This window comes from Coregonus lavaretus (assembly GCF_964263955.1).
Source record: "Coregonus lavaretus genome assembly, contig: HAP1_SCAFFOLD_365, whole genome shotgun sequence".
Classification (NCBI taxonomy): Eukaryota; Metazoa; Chordata; class Actinopteri; order Salmoniformes; family Salmonidae; genus Coregonus; species Coregonus lavaretus.
Window position 1 is genome coordinate 418,404 of NW_028158526.1, and position 21,857 is coordinate 440,260.

The following is a 21,857-nucleotide window of genomic DNA, read 5'->3' on the forward strand; positions in this document are numbered from 1 at the left end:
GAGGGAGGAGACCCAGGAGGAGGAGGAGGTGGAAGCCATGGTCACTCCCTGTCCGCCCCTCATGAGGCCTTCCCCTACGGCCTGGGTTACACCTCCCCCTTCTCCTCCCAGCATAGACCTCACCGCCACTCCATGTACGTGCGACGGGAGCGTCAGAGGACCCACGGGGGAGGCAGTGAGGGGGGGCTGGCGGTGGGACAGGGGATGCCCACCAGAGCCTCCAGCCTTCAGCTGCTCTCCCCCCAGCTGCAGCACCGCACCTTGCCCATGCACTCTGGAGGATCTTCAACAGAGGACATCACCAGGGTCAGTCCATTACCAAACACTCAAACACACTACCAGACCCCTACCTAGCACTGTGGCTTGTTGTTGCTCCTGTTGCAGTGTTGTCTAAGCTGATATTGTAAATATCAGATATATTAACACAAAAAACTATGGTTTTTTAAAAGTGAAATATCAGCTTTTGTCTGAAGCCGAAAAAGACAGGAAATTCAAAAGCTAATTTGATTTACAGTCGTGGTCAAAGGTTTTGAGAATGACAAGTATTGGTCTTCACAAAGTTCGCTGCTTCAGTGTTATGAGATATTTTTGTCAGATGTTACTATGGTAGACTGAAGTATAATTACAAGCATTCCATAAGTGTCAAAGGCTTTTATTGACAATTACATTAAGTTTATGCAGTCAATATTTGCAGTGTTGACCCTTCTTCTTGCATAATCAATGCTTGGAGTTTGTCAGAATTTGTGGGTTTTTGTTTGTCCACCCGCCTCTTGATGATCGACCACAAGTTCTCAATGGGATTAAGGTCTGGGGAGTTTCCTGGCCATGGACCCAAAATGTTGATGTTTTGTTCCCCGAGCCACTTAGTTATCACTTTTGCCTTATGGCAAGGTGCTCCATCATGCTGGAAAAGGCATTGGTCGTCACCAAACTTTTCTTGGATGGTTGGGAGAAGTTGCTCTCGAAGGATGTGTTGGTACCATTCTTTATTCATGGCTGTGTTCTTAGGCAAAATTGTGAGTGAGCCCACTCCCTTGGCTGAGAAGCAACCCCACACATGGATGGTCTCAGGATGCTTTACTGTTGGCATGACACAGGACTGATGGTAGCGCTCACCTTGTCTTCTCCGGACAAGGTGTTTTCCAGATGCCCCAAACAATCGGAAAGGTGATTCATCAGAGAAAATGACTTTACCCCAGTCCTCAGCAGTCCAATCCCTGTACCTTTTGCAGAATATCAGTCTGTCCCTGATGTTTTTCCTGGAGAGAAGTGGCTTCTTTGCTGCCCTTCTTGACACCAGGCCATCCTCCAAAAGTATTCGCCTCACTGTGCGTGCAGATGCACTCACACCTGCCTGCTGCCATTCCTGAGCAAGCTCTGCACTGGTGGTGCCCCGATCCCGCAGCTGAATCAACTTTAGGAGACGGTCCTGGCACTTGCTGGACTTTCTTGGGCGCCCTGACGCCCTCTTCACAACAATTGAACCTCTCTCCTTGAAGTTCTTGATGATCCGATTAATGGTTGATTTAGGTGCAATCTTACTAGCAGCAATATCCTTGCCTGTGAAGCCCTTTTTGTGCAAAGTAATGATGACGGCACGTGTTTCCTTGCAGGTAACCATGGTTAACAGAGGAAGAACAATGATTTCAAGCACCACCCTCCTTTTAAAGCTTCCAGTCTGTTATTCTAACTCAATCAGCATGACAGAGTGATCTCCAGCCTTGTCCTCGTCAACACTCTCACCTGTGTTAACGAGAGAATCACTGACATGATGTCAGCTGGTCCTTTTGTGGCAGGGCTGAAATGCAGTGGAAATGTTTTTGGGGGATTAAGTTCATTTTCATGGCAAAGAGGGACTTTGCAATTAATTGCAATTCATCTGATCACTCTTCATAACATTCTGGAGTATATGCAAACTGCCATCATCAAAACTGAGGCAGCAGACTTAGTGAAAATTAGTATTTGTTTCATTCTCAAAACTTTTGACCACGACTGTATGCACTAACAAGGCCTTTCCCCCTAGAGTCAATTGATGCACCGGTGTGTCAATCTAAGTTACATAGCAAAAAAATCCCCATCAAAATCCATCAGTTTAAGTTTGAGTTATCTGTTTTCCATTGGATAGGTCTCAATCCTCCGCATCGCCGATGTCGCAGTTCCGCATCAGAGGTGAAAGGTGTCTGAGCTAGAGAGGTGGGTGTCAGAGCTAGAGAGGTGGGTGTCAGAGCTAGAGAGGTGGGTGTCAGAGCTAGAGAGGTGGGTGTCAGAGATAGAGAGGTGGGTGTCAGAGCTAGAGAGGTGGGTGTCAGAGATAGAGAGGTGGGTGTCAGAGCTAGAGAGGTGGGTGTCAGAGCTAGAGAGGTGGGTGTCAGAGCTAGAGAGGTGGGTGTCAGAGCTAGAGAGGTGGGTGTCAGAGCTAGAGAGGTGGGTGTCAGAGCTAGAGAGGTGGGTGTCAGAGCTAGAGAGGTGAAAGGTGTCAGCTAGAGAGGTGGGTGTCAGAGCTAGAGAGGTGGGTGTCAGAGCTAGAGAGGTGGGTGTCAGAGCTAGAGAGGTGGGTGTCAGAGCTAGAGAGGTGGGTGTCAGAGCTAGAGAGGTGGGTGTCAGAGCTAGAGAGGTGGGTGTCAGAGATAGAGAGGTGGTTGTCAGCTAGAGAAGCCCGAAAACGTCTGTAGCGTCTGAAACAAACTATTGACCACTATATGGAAAGGGGAGACTCTCACGAGCTCGATGGTGTTCCCTGTTTTGTTCTACGACCCTTCGAAGTGTCACGGGACTCGTCTGAAGGTAACCGGTACCGGTTAAAAAAAAACAAATGGAAGAATGAAGAGCTTAAATATGTGTTAAAAATAAATAACAAATACTGCGTTTTTTAATATGTCTTAGATATTGACAGACACTCCAAAACCTTGTTTCTTTGCCATTTATGAAAGTGTTATTCAATGTGTTTCTATGAGCTTTAGTAGTAAAGGCCAAAATCATTATTTTATCAAAACATATATATATATATTTTTATATGCCTAAAGGGGTCCTAAAATTATAAATCAAATAGCTAAATGGTCCATAGTATGACCATCTTAAAACAATTCCATGTCAGTTTAACCCCACCCCTCAGTTTAACCCCACCCCTCAGTTTAACCCCACCCCTCAGTTTAACCCCACCCCTCAGTTTAGCCCCACCCCTCAGCTGACCCCAACGTCTTAGACTAAAGAAATAAACAGCTTGACTACTGCTTGAGTACTGTAGCTTTATTGATCTACTGTACTTCAACAACAGATGTACTCCCAGTGGATGGGTTGATTAGGATCCAAACCTTCAGGTTACAAGAGGAAAGGGTGGAGGGACTAGACTGCTATAGTAGTAAAAGTAGGGTTGATCCAAGCGTTCTGACCTCCCATTGGATGGGTTGATTAGGATCCAAACCTTCTCCCAAACAGCCTAATACATGCTCTTAGAGGACGTTTACCATATTAATGGACTTGGTGATGGAAACGTGTGTTTTCATGTAAGACATCATCCCATTTCACTCATTTAAACATTATGGGGAGGTTTTCCCAGACACAGATTAAGCCTTGTCCTGGACTATAAAGACAGATCAATGAAAATCTCCAGTAGTCCAGGACTGGGTGTAGTCTGTGTGTGAAACGGCTCCTTAACCCTACATGTGACCTAGCCTAATACATAGGCCTACTCAGATGGGAAATGGACAAGGTAACTACTCCTCAAGGTAGTTGACAGCTTTTGAACATATTTTGAAGCTATACATGGTTTATGTTCCTGTTATAAACAATGGAGTTATGATAGGGTAAGACAGTTACACTATACTCTTGAGACATTTTTAAATGATATTATTTTAAAGCAGAGGTGGCACCACAGGTTCAAAAGTGGTCTGGCAAAATTCGTACTTGTCTTTTCTGGGGCCTGGAGTTTTTCCTGATCTCATGACCTGGTCAGGTAAAACTCTGGGTCCTATTCGTAGGCTATGACAGGTTCCAATGATTGTTTTATTTTTTCACTGGCACGACTGGGCTAGTTGGCCAAAAAATCGACTGGCCCGAACAGACTTTCTACTGGCCCGGACAGACTTTCTACTGGCCCGGACAGACTTTCTACTGGCCCGGACAGACTTTCTACTGGCCCGGACAGACTTTCTACTGGCCCGGACAGACTTTCTACTGGCCCGGACATGTTGTACTTTTTAAAGCATTGGGGGTCATGCAGGACCTATAGGTTGGCATACCTTCTCTCTATACAGTGGGGAAAAAAAGTATTTAGTCAGCCACCAATTGTGCAAGTTCTCCCACTTAAAAAGATGAGAGAGGCCTGTAATTTTCATCATAGGTACACGTCAACTATGACAGACAAAATGAGGAAAAAAAATCCTGAAAATCACATTGTAGGATTCTTTATGAATTTATTTGCAAATTATGGTGGAAAATAAGTATTTGGTCACCTACAAACAAGCAGGATTTCTGGCTCTCACATACCTGTAACTTCTTCTTTAAGAGGCTCCTCTGTCCTCCACTCGTTACCTGTATTAATGGCACCTGTTTGAACTTGTTATCAGAATAAAAGACACCTGTCCACAACCTCAAACAGTCACACTCCAAACTCCACTATGGCCAAGACCAAAGAGCTGTCAAAGGACACCAGAAACAAAATTGTAGACCTGCACCAGGCTGGGAAGACTGAATCTGCAATAGGTAAGCAGCTTGGTTTGAAGAAATCAACTGTGGGAGCAATTATTAGGAAATGGAAGACATACAAGACCACTGATAATCTCTCTCGATCTGGGGCTCCACGCAAGATCTCACCCCGTGGGGTCAAAATGATCACAAGAACGGTGAGCAAAAATCCCAGAACCACACGGGGGGACCTAGTGAATGACCTGCAGAGAGCTGGGACCAAAGTAACAAAGCCTACCATCAGTAACACACTACGCCGCCAGGGACTCAAATCCTGCAGTGCAAGACGTGTCCCCCTGCTTAAGCCAGTACATGTCCAGGCCCGTCTGAAGTTTGCTAGAGTGCATTTCGATGATCCAGAAGAGGATTGGGAGAGTGTCATATGGTCAGATGAAACCAAAATAGAACTTTTTGGTAAAAACTCAACTCGTCGTGTTTGGAGGACAAAGAATGCTGAGTTGCATCCAAAGAACACCATACCTACTGTGAAGCATGGGGGTGGAAACATCATGCTTTGGGGCTGTTTTTCTGCAAAGGGACCAGGACGACTGATCCGTGTAAAGGAAAGAATGAATGGGGCCATGTATCGTGAGATTTTGAGTGAAAACCTCCTTCCATCAGCAAGGGCATTGAAGATGAAACGTGGCTGGGTCTTTCAGCATGACAATGATCCCAAACACACCGCCCGGGCAACGAAGGAGTGGCTTCGTAAGAAGCATTTCAAGGTCCTGGAGTGGCCTAGCCAGTCTCCAGATCTCAACCCCATAGAAAATCTTTGGAGGGAGTTGAAAGTCTGTGTTGCCCAGCGACAGCCCCAAAACATCACTGCTCTAGAGGAGATCTGCATGGAGGAATGGGCCAAAATACCAGCAACAGTGTGTGAAAACCTTGTGAAGATTTACAAAAAACGTTTGACCTGTGTCATTGCCAACAAAGGGTATATAACAAAGTATTGAGAAACTTTTGTTATTGACCAAATACTTATTTTCCACCATAATTTGCAAATAAATGCATAAAAATTCCTACAATGTGATTTTCTGGATTTTTTTTTCTCATTTTGTCTGTCATAGTTGACGTGTACCTATGATGAAAATTACAGGCCTCTCTCATCTTTTTAAGTGGGAGAACTTGCACAATTGGTGGCTGACTAAATACTTTTTTTCCCCACTGTATGCAGATAGTAATATTTCATCATAAATGAATACAAATGATTTGGTGGATGCTTATTGCCTATTTCACACATGTACAAGCTTGTATTAATACGCATGTGTGAATTGAAAATGTATTTTTTGCATATCCCGACTCTCCCTGAGACACACCCTCAGCGAGGGGGGTCACAGCCAGGGTCTGCCATTATTAACGGCAACCCTGGAGCAACCCCTATTACTAGTCTGTTCAACCTCTCTTTCATAACGTCTGAGATCCCCAGAGATTGGAAAGCTGCCGCGGTCATCCCCCTCTTCAAAGGGGGTGACACTCTAGATCCAAACTGCTACAGACCTATATCCATCCTGCCCTGCCTTTCAAAAGTATTCGAAAGCCAAGTTAACAAACAGATCATCGACCATTTCGAATACCACCGTACCTTCTCCGCTATGCAATCCGGTTTCCGAGCTGGTCACGGGTGCACTTCAGCCACGCTCAAGGTCCTAAACGATATTATAACCACGATTGATAATAGACAGTACTGTGCAGCCGTCTTCATCGACCTGGCCAAGGCTTTCGACTCTGTCAACCACCGCATTCTTATTGGCAGACTAAATAGCCTTGGTTTCTCAAATGACTGCCTCGCCTGGTTCACCAACTACTTCTCCGATAGAGTTCAGTGTGTCAAATCGGAGGGCCTGTTGTCTGGACCTATGGCAGTCTCTATGGGGGTGCCACAGGGTTCAATTCTTGGGCCGACTCTTTTCTCTGTGTATATCAATGATGTCGCTCTTGCTGCTGGTGACTCTCAGATCCACCTCTACGCAGACGACACCATTTTGTATACATCTGGCCCTTCATTGGACACTGTGTTAACAAACCTCCAAACGAGCTTCAATGCCATACAACAATCCTTCAGTAGCCTTCAACTGCTCTTAAACACTAGTAAAACTAAATGCATGCTTTTCAATCGAACGCTGCTAGCACCCGCCCACCCGACTAGAATCACCACTCTCGACGGGTCTGACCTAGAGTATGTGGACAACTACAAATATCTAGGTGTCTGGTTAGACTGTAAACTCAACTTCCAGACTCACATAAAGAATCTCCAATCCAAAGTTAAATCTAGAATCGGCTTCCTATTTCGCAACAAAGCCTCCTTCACTCATGCTGCCAAACATGCCCTCGTAAAACTGACTATCCTACCGATCCTTGACTTCGGCGATGTCATTTACAAAATAGCCTCCAACACTCTACTCAGCAAATTGGATGTAGTCTATCACAGTGCCATCCGTTTTGTCTCCAAAGCCCCATACACTACCCACCACTGTGACCTGTACGCTCTTGTTGGCTGGTCCTCACTACATGTTCGTCGTCAAACCCACTGGCTCCAGGCCATCTATAAATCACTGCTAGGCAAATCCCCGCCTTATCTTAGCTCATTGGTCACCATAGCAGCACCCACCCGTAGTCTGCGCTCCAGCAGGTATATCTCACTGGTCATTCCCAAAGCCAACACCTCCTTTGGCCGCCATTCCTTCCAGTTCTCTGCTGCCAATGACTGGAACGAATTGCAAAAATCTCTGAAGCTGGAGACTCTTATCTCCCTCAATAACTTTAAGCATCAGTTGTCAGAGGACCTTACCGATCACTGCACCTGTACACAGCCCATCTGAAATTAGCCCACCCAACTACCTCATCCCTATATTGTTATTTATTTTGCTCTTTTGCACCCCAGTATCTCTATTTGCACATCATCTCTTGCACATCTAGCATTCCAGTGTTAATACTATTGTAATTATTCTGCACTATAGCCTATTTATTGCCTTACCTCCATAACTTGCTACATTTGCACACACTGTATATATATTTTCTGTTGTATTTCTGACTTTATGTTTTTTTTACCCCATATGTAACTCTGTGTTGTTTTTTATTGCACTACTTTGCTTTATCTTGGCCAGGTCGCAGTTGTAAATGAGAACCTGTTCTCAACTGGCTTACCTGGTTAAATAAAGGTTAAATAAAAAAAATTAAAAAAAATCAGGCTTAAGTGCCTTGCTCAAGGGCACATCGACAGATTTTTCACCTTGTCGGCTCGTGGATTCAAACAAGTAACCTTTTGGATACTGGCCCAACCCTCTAACTGCCAGGCTATAACCTTTTGGATACTGGCCCAACCCTCTAACTGCTAGGCTATAACCTTTTGGATACTGGCCCAACCCTCTGACTGCCAGGCTATAACCTTTTGGATACTGGCCCAACCCTCTAACTGCTAGGCTATAACCTTTTGGAGACTGGCCCAACCCTCTAACTGCCAGGCTATAACCTTTTGGAGACTGGCCCAACCCTCTAACTGCTAGGCTATAACCTTTTGGAGACTGGCCCAACCCTCTAACTGCCAGGCTATAACCTTTTGGAGACTGGCCCAACCCTCTAACTGCTAGGCTATAACCTTTTGGAGACTGGCCCAACCCTCTAACTGCTAGGCTATAACCTTTTGGAGACTGGCCCAACCCTCTAACTGCCAGGCTATAACCTTTTGGAGACTGGCCCAACCCTCTAACTGCCAGGCTATAACCTTTTGGAGACTGGCCCAACCCTCTAACTGCCAGGCTATAACCTTTTGGAGACTGGCCCAACCCTCTAACTGCTAGGCTATAACCTTTTGGAGACTGGCCCAACCCTCTAACTGCCAGGCTATAACCTTTTGGAGACTGGCCCAACCCTCTAACTGCCAGGCTATAACCTTTTGGAGACTGGCCCAACCCTCTAACTGCCAGGCTATAACCTTTTGGAGACTGGCCCAACCCTCTAACTGCTAGGCTATAACCTTTTGGAGACTGGCCCAACCCTCTAACTGCCAGGCTATAACCTTTTGGAGACTGGCCCAACCCTCTAACTGCTAGGCTATCTGCTGCCACCTTTGGTTATTATGAAGCTGTTTCATAGAATTTAGCAATGGAAGTCATTACTCTATTCTTAAGAATTCCATTGTATTAATTGCATTCATTTTTGTTTCTAAAGTATGTCATTTTGTGATTTTGTTTTTACATCTCAGAATAGGACGCTGCCCCTTTAAGATAACTGCGTTTCAAAAGAGACGCTAAAGTGTATTTTTGTAGCTTTCTTTTTGTAGACTATCAACAGTAGCCAGCATATTGATAGTATGTTCACTATTGAAGGTTTACTTTTGTAAATAAATCAATCAAATGTATTTATAAAGCCCTTTTTACATCAGCAGATGTCAGAAAGTGCTATACAGAAACCCAACCTAAAACCCCAAACAGCAAGCAATGCAGATGTAGAAGCATGGTGGCTAGGAAAAACTCCCTAGAAAGGCAGGAACCTAGGAAGAAACCTAGAGAGGAACCAGGCTCTGAGGGGTGGCCAGTCCCCTTCTGGCTGTGCTGGGTGGAGATTATAACAGTACATGGCCATTAAGGCCAGATTGTTCTTCAAGATGTTCAAACGTTCACAGATGACCAGCAGGGTTGTAGAGGTTGCAACAGGTCAGCGCCTCAGGAGGAAACGTCAGTTGGCTTTTCATAGCCGAGCATTCAGAGGTCAAGACAGCAGGTGTGGTAGAAAGAGAGAGAGAGTCAAAACAGCAGGTCCGGGACAAGGTAGGACGTCCGGTGAACAGGTCAGGGTTCCATAGCCGCAGCCAGAGAGTGGAAACTGGAGCAGCAGCACGACCAGGTGGACTGGGGACAGCCAGGAGTGGATAGTGTAGAGGTGGATAGTGTATAGGTGGATAGACCCGTTGCTGCAGTGTGTAGAAAGGAGATCCCTTCCCAGAGGAAGTGTACAGTTGGGATAGAGAAGGCACTGTGTGTTAACTGTGGAGGCGCCCATGTTGCTGGGGCTCCGAAGTGCCCTGTGAGAGAGAGACAGGTTGAGATTGCCAGACTTCAGGTGGGGCAGAACCTTTCCTATGCTGAGGCATAGTAGAGGATAGCCCAAGGGTGAGTGATTCGACTGGGAGGCCCCCAGTGAGTAGGCCTGAGGAGAGAGAGCCAGAGAGGGTGAGTGGTTCGACTGGGAGGCCCCCAGTGAGTAGGCCTGAAGAGAGAGAGAGCCAGAGAGGGTGAGTGAGTCAACTGGGAGGCCCCTAGTGAGTAGGCCTGAAGAGAGAGAGCCAGAGAGGGTGAGTGATTCGACTGGGAGGCCCCCAGTGAGTAGGCCTGAAGAGAGAGAGCCAGAGAGGGTGAGTGATTCGACTGGGAGGCCCCCAGTGAGTAGGCCTGAGGAGAGAGAGCCAGAGAGGGTGAGTGGTTCGACTGGGAGGCCCCCAGTGAGTAGGCCTGAAGAGAGAGAGCCAGAGAGGGTGAGTGATTCGACTGGGAGGCCCCCAGTGAGTAGGCCTGAGGAGAGAGAGCCAGAGAGGGTGAGTGATTCGACTGGGAGGCCCCCAGTGAGTAGGCCTGAAGAGAGAGAGAGCCAGAGAGGGTGAGTGAGTCAACTGGGAGGCCCCCAGTGAGTAGGCCTGAAGAGAGAGAGCCAGAGAGGGTGAGTGATTCGACTGGGAGGCCCCCAGTGAGTAGGCCTGAAGAGAGAGAGCCAGAGAGGGTGAGTGATTCGACTGGGAGGCCCCCAGTGAGTAGGCCTGAAGAGAGAGAGCCAGAGAGGGTGAGTGATTCGACTGGGAGGCCCCCAGTGAGTAGGCCTGAAGAGAGAGAGAGCCAGAGAGGGTGAGTGATTCGACTGGGAGGCCCCCAGTGAGTAGGCCTGAGGAGAGAGAGCCAGAGAGGGTGAGTGATTCGACTGGGAGGCCCCCAGTGAGTAGGCCTGAAGAGAGAGAGAGCCAGAGAGGGTGAGTGAGTCAACTGGGAGGCCCCCAGTGAGTAGGCCTAAAGAGAGAGAGCCAAAGAGGGTGAATGATTCGACTGGGAGGCCCCCAGTGAGTAGGCCTGAACAGAGAGAGCCAGAGAGAATTAGTTTTATTAAGGTTGGATTTCTTGCATTTATAGCCATGGTGATCAACTGCACTGCACTGATGGAGCGGAAATCACAGAAGATAGATGTGGTAGTTGCAGCAGGTAGAAAAATATTTGGGTGTAAGAGGTTTCAGTGCAGAAGATCTACAGGAATTTTTGAGAGAAGGGGTTCCATCCTCCCAGGCCGACGGCCTGGTGTAGGAACGTTTATGGCCAAGAAGTCGGATGGGTGGTGGGTTTTTGGGGATAGTGTGTAGGTGCAGGGTTAGATGGTGGTGCAATTTAAGTTTTTCTCACTTTTCTTTTGGTGACCAAAATGTGCAATCCATACTCCGACCTGCGAAAGGCATCAATACGCAACACAGCGTCTTTTCTGCCGGAAAGCCACACGAAGAAGAAGGCACACTGCTTCGAAGTTACCTGCGTAGCGATTTTGACGCTCCGGTATCAAACATCACTAGTAACTAGCTATTATGTTAAGGTAAGAATCATTTAAGGTAAAACGTTTTTACTTTTTTTGTTGAAACTGTCTCTGGGCAGTGACAGTTGTTAACGTTAGCTAACTAATGTTAGCTTGCTAGCTAGCTAACTTTAGTTAAAACAGACAAAGGGGGTTAGTTAGCTAATAGTCCTTGCTTGGTTGCCTTTTTGTGCAGATCATTCTATGCATTGTTCTGTTTGTGTCTAGCTAACAACGTTAAATGTGGAACATAGTGGTACTAATTTAGTTAGCCACCTAGCTAGTTAACGTTAGCTACATTAGCTAGATAGCTAGCTAGGTTAGGTAATGTTTGAACATTGATACAGTTGAAGTCGGAAGTTTACATACACTTAGGTTGTGTTAGAAATTGCGTAATTCAAATCTGGTATTGGAATAAGAATCAAGAGATCTTCAATCCAAGCTAAATTTATTATATGCAAAATGTATGTATGATAAGTATGAAGGTTTGTATATACGGGTCCGCTGAAATACCACGCAGGGCACTCAGAGAACTGATCCATTGTTACAGGTTCTTCCTCAAATACTCTGACAGAGAGAGAGAGTTCCCACCTCTCTGCTGGCCAATCAGAGTAGAGACTGAGCGTGGTTTAGACTTACTCAGCCAATCCGTTGGCGCACGGGCTAGTCCCAGGCCCTTGGCACTCCACTTGTTGCACACTGTTGCCAGGCATAAGTTTTTATCATAACCACCTGTGGAGTTAGCACCCAAAAGACTGTACGTTCCTACATCCAAGGACGGTTCACAGACAACGGTTCACAGACAACAAAGAGGCAGTGTTCGTATCTGTAAGAAATACAAGTCTTATCTGTCCTTCCCCCTAATGTTCCTTACATGAATCACAGCCTGTTATGTGAAACAATTTATATCAGTATAGTACAAACCTATGCTTATCATTAATGCATTCCTTCTAAGTTAGTCATCCCATCCATTTATGAGAATAATACATTCCCACAGTTGGAGTCGTTAAAACTCGTTTTTCAACCACTCCACAAATTTCTTGTTAACAAACTATAGTTTTGGTTAGTTAGGACATCTACTTTGTGCATGACACAAGTAATTTTTCCAACAATTGTTTACAGACAGATTATTTCACTAAATTCACTGTATCACAATTCCAGTGGGTCAGAAGTTTACATACACTAAGTAAACTTGGAAAATTCCAGAAAATGATGTCATGGCTTTAGAAGCTTCTGATAGGCTAATTGACATAATTTGAATCAATTGGAGGTGTACCTGTGGATGGATTTCAAGGCCTACCTTCAAACTCAGTGCCTCTTTGCTTGCCATCATGGGAAAATCAAAAGATATCAGCCAAGACCTCAGAAAAAAAATTGTAGACCTCCACAAGTCTGGTTCATCCTTGGGAGCAATTTCCAAACGCCTGAAGGTACCACGTTCATCTGTACAAACAATAGTACGCAAGTATAAACACCATGGGACCACGCAGCCGTCATATTGCTCAGGAAGGAGATGCGTTCTGTCTCCTAGAGATGAACATACTTTTGGACACTGGGAATGTGATGAAAGAAATAAAAGCTGAAATAAATAATTCTCTCTACTATTATTATGACATTTCACATTCTTAAAATAAAGTGGTGATCCTAACTGACCTAAGACAGAGAATTCTTACTAGGATTAAATGTCAGGAATTGTGAAAAACTGAGTTTAAATGTATTTAGCTAAGGTGTATGTAAACTTCCGATTTCAACTGTAGGTAGCTAGCTATCTAGCTAGGGATAAGATACACAGCTATCTAGTTTGAGAGGTCCTTCAGTCATTGTAACCAAATAATTCATTGTATTCCCTTTTTATCTATGTTAACGTTGTAGCTAGCTAGACAACGTTAGCTAGTTAAGTTAGCAAACGGTGCCATTGTATTGTTGATATTAGCGGACATTACCTTTAGCTAGTTAGCTAATGTTAACTAGCTAGCTAGCAAATTATCTAACTATCTAGTTAGCTAACATTAGGTCACAGACAACCAAACTAGCTAAGTTACATTCCTCCTGCTAGTAGCCTCTTCGCTCCAGGAGACCTATACACATTGGATACACCAATGTGTAACTTACAGGTCTCCCGGAGCGAAGAGGCTATCCTGTTAGCTGAAGTTACCAATAATAGTTTTTCCTGTCAGCGAACACATCTATGTCCTAAAAGTTATAACGTTAGCTACCTAGACCGTTATTTAGCTAGCTAGATATATATGACTATGCCAGAAATACTAATATCTGGCTATACATTGCTTTGACCTAGCTAGTTAACGTTATCAACCAGAGAGATATTCAAGTCTTTGCTACGATTCCTACCTAGTTGTCTAATGCTAGTTGTAAACAGCCGAGTTGACTTCCTATTTTAAAAGGCCTTGATGAGTAGAATAACTAGCTAGCTAGCTAATTAACGTTAGTATTTCAAACCATCCAGTCCTATGATTAAATATCTATCATTTACAAATAGTTTTTTGTTTCAGTGTTTATCTGATATTGTTTATTTTTACCACATTTTCTAGATCAAGGATATCCACCTGTAATCCGCCAACACATTTGACAATACAGTACAACCCCAATCAAAGTAAGTACATTTACATTTACATTTTAGTCATTTAGCAGACGCTCTTATCCAGAGCGACTTACAGGAGCAATTAGGGTTAAGTGCCTTGCTCAAGGGCACATTTACGTCATTTAGCAGACGCTCTTATCCAGAGCGACTCACAAATTGGTGCGTTCACCCTATAGCCAGTGGGATAACCACTTTACAATTTTTTTGGGGGGGGGGGGCGTCGTGAGGGAAACAACTGTTTAGAGTCGAGACTGCCATTCCTAGACAGCTCTCACACAAACCAACACTCTCTCTATCCTATTCGGTGGTGTGGTGACTGACAGAATAACATCTTTTTTTGTACATTTTCCCTTTTCTCAATATTGTAATATGATGTTCTACTGGAAAGCTGCCTTTATCTATCTACGTGGGTGGGTGTAATAATGTCTCCTTCCGATGCGAAACCCCAAGGTACGAGCCCGCTTTGAGAAGGTTCTGGAGGAGGTGACATGCTTCACCCCTCGCTAATTACTGATTGGTTTGTTGATTGTTTGTAGATAGTGTTCGTGTATGGTTGATTTACAGTTGTGTGTGTGTGGCTAGATAGATGCATTCACAGACACAGTGATCAGCTTGTTGGGGGTGAACTGGGAGCACAGTGCTGTAGCGGTAGGATAGAGGAGACAGCAACAGAGAGGGCTTCGTCCTGAGCCCTCTACTACAAATCAGGTTTGAGGAGTTAGCGAGATAACTTTGGTCAACTCTGGGTTCAACTTTACCTGGAAACCCGATGTTGAATTGCATTGAATTCTACCGCAGGCAAAAATTAGTGTTTTGAAACAGGATGTATTTTTATCTTGTGCGCATGCTTCAGGTAAAATAAATCTGAACGCACTACCACTGCTTTGAAAAGTTGATGTAATTATACTTTCCTGTGGATATATTGGATCACATTCCTAGCTGCAAAAGGACCAAACGCACGGACAACCAGAAAAGTACGTTAAAATATCATTTTATTCAACATTCTGGCTTGTAGAGGTCGTGTGAGGAAACTTTCCTCATTCAAATGCTCATTTCTGCCCGACGTAGAATTAAATGAAATTCAATGTCGGGTTTCCAGGCAAGGTTCAACTTAGGATAATCGGTACCATGAAAGTGGCCCACCTTTTAGCTAGGTACATTTCTATGGCAACGAATCCTTCAGAACTAACCTGCTCCGGGGCAGGTTAACTAAGGGCTAACTCCATTTATCCTGAATGAAGTGTCTGAGACACGAGTTGAGGACCAATGAAATCAGAGACCCTCCCTCTCACAAAGATTGAGTCCTCATCCCCTTCATTTGTGACTTGTTTCAGGAAACTAGGCGTATGTCGCACGTCACTAATTCATGGGAGAGGCATTTGAACATTAACATTTATTTTTTCTCAAAATGACAGGAACCTTCCCGCTACCCATGATTGGCTAATATAATGGATGGGCTGGACATGCCGAGAGATGAGTTCGGATTGGTCTGCCATGTAGCACGCTTCTGTCTATAACAAAGGGCTGCTCAGTATGTGTAGGTAATCCTTTCTAACGCAGCTTTTTTGAAAGATATCATGAATAACTGCAAAAGTGTTGCTCTCCACTTTCTTTTGAAATCAGTGGAATGCCTGGTGGAATCAGAGTATGATAGCTAAGAAGATGGAGAAAATTCTTGCAAACATGCAGAGGGAGTCGAAAATAATAATAATAATATGCCATTTAGCAGACACTTTTATCCAAAGCGACTTACAGTCATGTGTGCATACATTTTTACGTATGAAAAGAGAACACACAGAAGGCTGTTTTATAAAACACTTGTCTCCAGATTACATCTTCAAACTAAGGGCAACCATGGCATCCGTGACAGAGAGGGAGAAGGGTCCATCCATGTATATGGGTAAGATAGTCTAGCTAGCTACATTTTCAGATATTATACTTTTCTAATTTAGTCAGAAAGTCGTTTTCATTGCTAGTTGTAGCCTAATGTTAGCTAGCTAGCTAACATTGAATCTAGTTGGTTAGCTACCTGCAGGTTCATGCAGGGTAGTAACATTATGAGTTGGGATTATGGTTCATTGTGTAGCTAGCTAGCTAGCTAACTACATGTCTAAACAAAACTATGCAAGGTACCATTTCACTGTACCGTTTACACCTTCTGTATCCTGTGCATGTGACAAATAAACTTAGATTTTATTTGATATAGGGTGTGTTTACCAGATTCAGTAATGTGAAGAACAACATGACCTGCACCAAAGTCAAATTAGGATATAACGTTAGGCCAACGAGACAGTGTCCAAGTTCTAGAATTCTCCGGTAGAATGCCCTGCTTTTATTTAGTCACACTCACAACCGTAAGATATTTTCTGTAATTAGCTCGCCATTAACTTGTAAATAATGATCTTGTTGTGAGTTTATTTTCCTGTAATAATGAATACAAATTAGCTAAAGGTAATACTTTTTTAGCTATATGATGTGGTCATTATTTGAACTGGCTAACAAGCTAGAACTGAATCAAAACATTGTTTATAAAGTTGCTTTTAGTTACCTGGTATGATAGATTTACATATACTAAATTCATTTTTAAACGGATGGGTTTATTGGTGTTAAAATACACCAGTTATGTCATTTTGGACCACCAGGCTGCTGATGTCATGCATGTGAATCCTTCAAGAGATGGGTGGAGCTAAAGCTTAAGAGGGTGTGAACGATGCTGAATGGGTGGAGACAGAGAAGGCCTGTCCAGTAGTAGTACCAAAACATTCAAAGGCCATTTTCTCAAGTGAGGTTACAAGTTTATCAACTTTCAAAGCAGAATTACTTTCCCATTGTTCCTCAACTGAAGTGTATGATATACACTTTTCTCGCTCTGAGTCTCTACTTTTATCCAATGTAAAAAACACAATTTCAAATTTTGCTACATAAGACTGAATCGAGCCGGTTGGTCACGTTTGAGGAAGATGACTGATTCAACATTATATTAATCAAATGTTATTTTTTGTGTGTCATTTTTTACATTTAGTAAGGACAGCATTTGCTTTCTAAACTGTACGTTTTTTGCGCAATTGTATTTAGAAATTTGCAAAAGGCAAACTGACAGCCGCAACCAACCATAAACATACAGTGGGGAAAAAAAGTCTTTAGTCAGCCACCAATTGTGCAAGTTCTCCCACTTAAAAAGATGAGAGAGGCCTGTAATTTTCATCATAGGTACACGTCAACTATGACAGACAAATTCAGACAAAAAAATCCAGAAAATCACATTGTAGGATTTCTAATGAATTTATTTGCAAATTATGGTGGAAAATAAGTATTTGGTCACCTACAAACAAGCAAGATTTCTGGCTCTCACAGACCTGTAACTTCTTCTTTAAGAGGCTCCTCTTTTTTTTCTTTTTTTTTTTTCTTTTTTAGTCATTTAGCAGACGCTCTTATCCAGAGCGACTTACAGTTAGTGATTACATATTTTTTTTATACTGGCCCCCCGTGGGAATCGAACCCACAACCCTGGCGTTGCAAACGCCATGCTCTATCAACTGAGCTACATCCCTGCCGGCCATTCCCTCCCCTACCCTAGACGACGCTGGGCCAATTGTGCGCCGCCCATGAGTCTCCCGGTCGCGGCCTGGCTGCGACAGAGCCTGAATTCGAACCAGGATCTCTAGTGGCACAGTTAGCACTGCGATGCAGTGCCTTAGACCACTGTCCTCCACTCGTTACCTGTATTAATGGCACCTGTTTGAACTTGTTATCAGTATAAAAGACACCTGTCCACAACCTCAAACAGTCCCACTCCAAACTCCACTATTGCCAAGACCAAAGAGCTGTCAAAGGACACCAGAAACAAAATTGTAGACCTGCACCAGGCTGGGAAGACTGAATCTGCAATAGGTAAGCAGCTTGGTTTGAAGAAATCAACTGTGGGAGCAATTATTAGGAAATGGAAGACATACAAGACCACTGATAATCTCCCTCGATCTGGGGCTCCACGCAAGATCTCACCCCGTGGGGTCAAAATGATCACAAGAACGGTGAGCAAAAATCCCAGAACCACACGGGGGGACCTAGTGAATGACCTGCAGAGAGCTGGGACCAAAGTAACAAAGCCTACCATCAGTAACACACTACGCCGCCAGGGACTCAAATCCTGCAGTGCCAGACGTGTCCCCCTGCTTAAGCCAGTACATGTCCAGGCCCGTCTGAAGTTTGCTAGAGTGCATTTGGATGATCCAGAAGAGGATTGGGAGAATGTCATATGGTCAGATGAAACCAAAATAGAACTTTTTGGTAAAAACTCAACTCGTCGTGTTTGGAGGACAAAGAATGCTGAGTTGCATCCAAAGAACACCATACCTACTGTGAAGCATGGGGGTGGAAACATCATGCTTTGGGGCTGTTTTTCTGCAAAGGGACCAGGACGACTGATCCGTGTAAAGGAAAGAATGAATGGGGCCATATATCGTGAGATTTTGAGTGAAAACCTCCTTCCATCAGCAAGGGCATTGAAGATGAAATGTGGCTGGGTCTTTCAGCATGACAATGATCCCAAACACACCGCCCGGGCAACGAAGGAGTGGCTTCGTAAGAAGCATTTCAAGGTCCTGGAGTGGCCTAGCCAGTCTCCAGATCTCAACCCCATAGAAAATCTTTGGAGGGAGTTGAAAGTCTGTGTTGCCCAGCGACAGCCCCAAAACATCACTGCTCTAGAGGAGATCTGCATGGAGGAATGGGCCAAAATACCAGCAACAGTGTGTGAAAACCTTGTGAAGACTTACAGAAAACGTTTGACCTGTGTCATTGCCAACAAAGGGTATATAACAAAGTATTGAGAAACTTTTGTTATTGACCAGATACTTTTTTTCCACCATAATTTGCAAATAAATTCATAAAAAATCCTACAATGTGATTTTCTGGATTTTTTTCCCTCATTTTGTCTGTCATAGTTGACGTGTACCTATGATGAAAATTACAGGCCTCTCTCATCTTTTTAAGTGGGAGAACTTGCACAATTGGTGGCTGACTAAATACTTTTTTCCCCCACTGTATATAATCCATAGATGGCAGCTCCCATTCAAGTCAAGACTGGCAGCCATTGCTAGTGTACCCATGAGTTTAACAGTCAAGACTGGCAGCCATTTCTAGTGTACCCATGAGTTTAACAGTCAAGACTGGCAGCCATTGCTAGTGTACCCATGAGTTTAACAGTCAAGACTGGCAGCCATTGCTAGTGTACCCATGAGTTTAACAGTCAAGACTGGCAGCCATTGCTAGTGTACCCATGAGTTTAACAGTCAAATTGCCAAAATGGCTATGGCCACAACGCAACAAGCTGTTCCACAGATAGAAGGAGCGATAGGAGTGGGGAAAAGGGGCTAGTGCATTGATAAGCACGCCAAAGACGGCACTTCTAAAAGCCTAATCAAATCAAATCAAATATTATTTGTCACATACACGTGTTTAGCAGATGTTATAGCAGGTGTAGCGAAATGCTTGTGCTTCTAGCTGACATTGCAGTAATATCTAACAAGTAATATCTAACAATTTCACAACATATACCTAATACACACAAAACTAGTAAGGAATGGGATTTAAGAATATATACATATATGGACAAGCAATGACAGAGCAGCATGGACTAAGATACAGTAGAATATTATAGAATAGAATGCAGTATATACATATGAGATGAGTAGTGCAAGATATGGAAACATTATTAAAGTGACTAGTGTTCCATTTCTTAAAGTGGCCAGTGATTTCAATAGGCAGCAGCAGCCTCTAATGTGCTAGTGATGGCTATTTAACAGTCTGATGGTCTTGAGATAGAAGCTGTTTTTCATTCTCTCTGTCCCAGCTTCTGGATGATAGCGGGGTGAACAGGCAGTGGCTCGGGTGATTGATGTCCTTGATGATCTTTTTGGCCTTCCTGTGACATCGGGTGCTGTATGTGTCTTGGAGGGCGGGTAGTTTGCCCCCGATAATGCGTTCAGCAGACCGCACCACCCTCTGGAGAGCCCTGCGATTGCGGGTGGTGCAGTTGCCGTACCAGGTGGTGATACAGCCCGACAGGATGCTCTCAATTGTGCATCTGTAAAAGTTTGTGAGGGTTTTAGGTGCCAAGCCGAATTTCTTCAGCCTCCTGGGGTTGAAGAGGCTCTGTTGCACCTTCTTCACCACACTGTCTGCGTATTTCACACCATAGCCTGCTGAATTTGCTAAATAACTTTTCTTTCATTTTGAGTTCGGCACAAATGAAAATGTAGCACTGACTCACCCATGGATCAATGTTTCAGCATTGTCTCAATTAAGAGTTCGGCATTCGACTAGCCATGTGCGACATGCACACGCTGTTGCAAGCCTGCTAGAGTTAGCGGCAGGAGGACGAGCAATATCCACTGTAGTAGTAGGGATGAAGCCTGACCTGGAATGTGAAGCTAGCTGAAGCCTGAGTAGTATACCACTCTGGTGACACACACACTAACCACCATTCCCTTGTGTCTCTCTGTCTAATGGCTGGGATGCCAGTGAGATGCTCAACTAGGAGACTTACGGAGTCAACTCCACCTATGGCTTCCTCTCCATGTACATGTGAGTATCCTCCCCTCAGCTCCTCAATGGCTCCTCAATGTAGTTTTAGAAGGTTTAGTACTAAACATTATACTTATCAATCCTGGAGATATCAGTCCTCAAGCACCCCATTTCCAACCAGAGTACCTGTATTTATACTGGTATGCCTTACTGATAAGATCATGTCAGTATTATCTCCTTCCCATCTATCCCACTCTCCCCCCTCAGTGTTCCTCTGGAAAGGCCTTCCTGCTTTAGTTTTTGCTTGTAAGCAGGAATCAGGAGGATATAATTATAGTCAGATTTGCCAAATGGAGGGCGAGGGAGAGCTTTGTATGCGTCTCTGTGTGTGGAGTAAAGGTGGTCTAGAGTTTTTTTTCCTCTTGTTGCACATTTAACATGCTGGTAGAAATGAGGTAAAACGGATTTAAGTTTCCCTGCATTAAAGTCCCCGGCCACTAGGAGCACCGCCTCTGGATGAGCATTTCTTGTTTGCTTATGGCTTTATTCAGCTCATTGAGTGCAGTCTTAGTGTCAGCATTGGTTTGTGGTGGTAAATAGACAGCTACGAAAAATATAGATGAAAACTCTCTTGGTAAATAGTGTGGTCTACTGCTTATCATGAGATACCCTACCTCAGGCAAGCAAAACCTTGAGACTTTTCGTCTAGACCGCCACCACCCCTTGTCTTAGCGGAGGCAGCTGTTCTGTCCTGCCGATGCACGGAAAAACCATCCAACTGTATATTATCCATGTCGTCGTTGAGCCACGACTCGGTGAAACATAAGATATTACAGTTTTAAATGTCCCTTTGGTATGATAGTCTTGAACTGAACTCATCCAGTTTATTCTCCAGTGATTGCACGTTGGCCAATAGAACGGATGGTAGAGGCGGGTTACCCACTCGCCAACGAATTCTCACTATACACCAAGTCACTTGTGTCCGTCATATCCTCACATGGTCTCGCCTATCATTGCTATGCGGATGACACTTGACTACTTTTCTCCTTCTGACACCCAGGTGGCGACACGCATCTCTGCGTGCCTGGCAGATATCTCAACTTGAATGTCAGCTCACCACCTCAAGCTCAACCTCGACAAGACGGAGCTGCTCTTCCTCCCAGGGAAGGCCTGCCCGCTCAAAGACCTCTCCATCACGGTTGACAACTCCACAGTGTCGCCCTCCCAGAGTGCAAAGAACCTTGGTGTGACCCTGGACAACACGCTGTTGTTCTCTGCAAACATCAAAGCAGTGACACGCTCCTGCAGGTTCATGCTCTACGACATCTGTAGAGTACGACCCTGCCTCACACAGGAAGCGGCGCAGGTTGTAATCCAGGCACTTGTCCTCTCCCGTCTGGACTATTTCAACTCTCTGTTAGCTGCGCTCCCCACTTGTGCCATCAAACCCCTGCAACTTATCCAGAACGCTGCAGCCTGCCTGGTTTTCAACCTTCCCAAGTTCTCC

At 44.5% G+C, this 21,857-nt stretch overlaps 1 protein-coding gene across 1 annotated transcript in view; it reads left to right on the forward strand.

Moving 5' to 3' along the window:
• Nucleotides 1-21,857, forward strand: part of LOC311123872 (cyclin-dependent kinase-like 5) — a gene marked incomplete at its 3' end in the record, with an annotated part of 208,862 nt that overhangs the window by 154,490 nt on the left and 32,515 nt on the right. Inside the window, exon 11 of the mRNA XM_084198092.1 lies at nucleotides 1-306. This exon is cut by the window's left edge and continues 790 nt beyond it. Coding sequence (XP_084054218.1) covers nucleotides 1-306 — 306 coding nt within the window. The remainder of the gene's footprint in view (nucleotides 307-21,857) is intronic.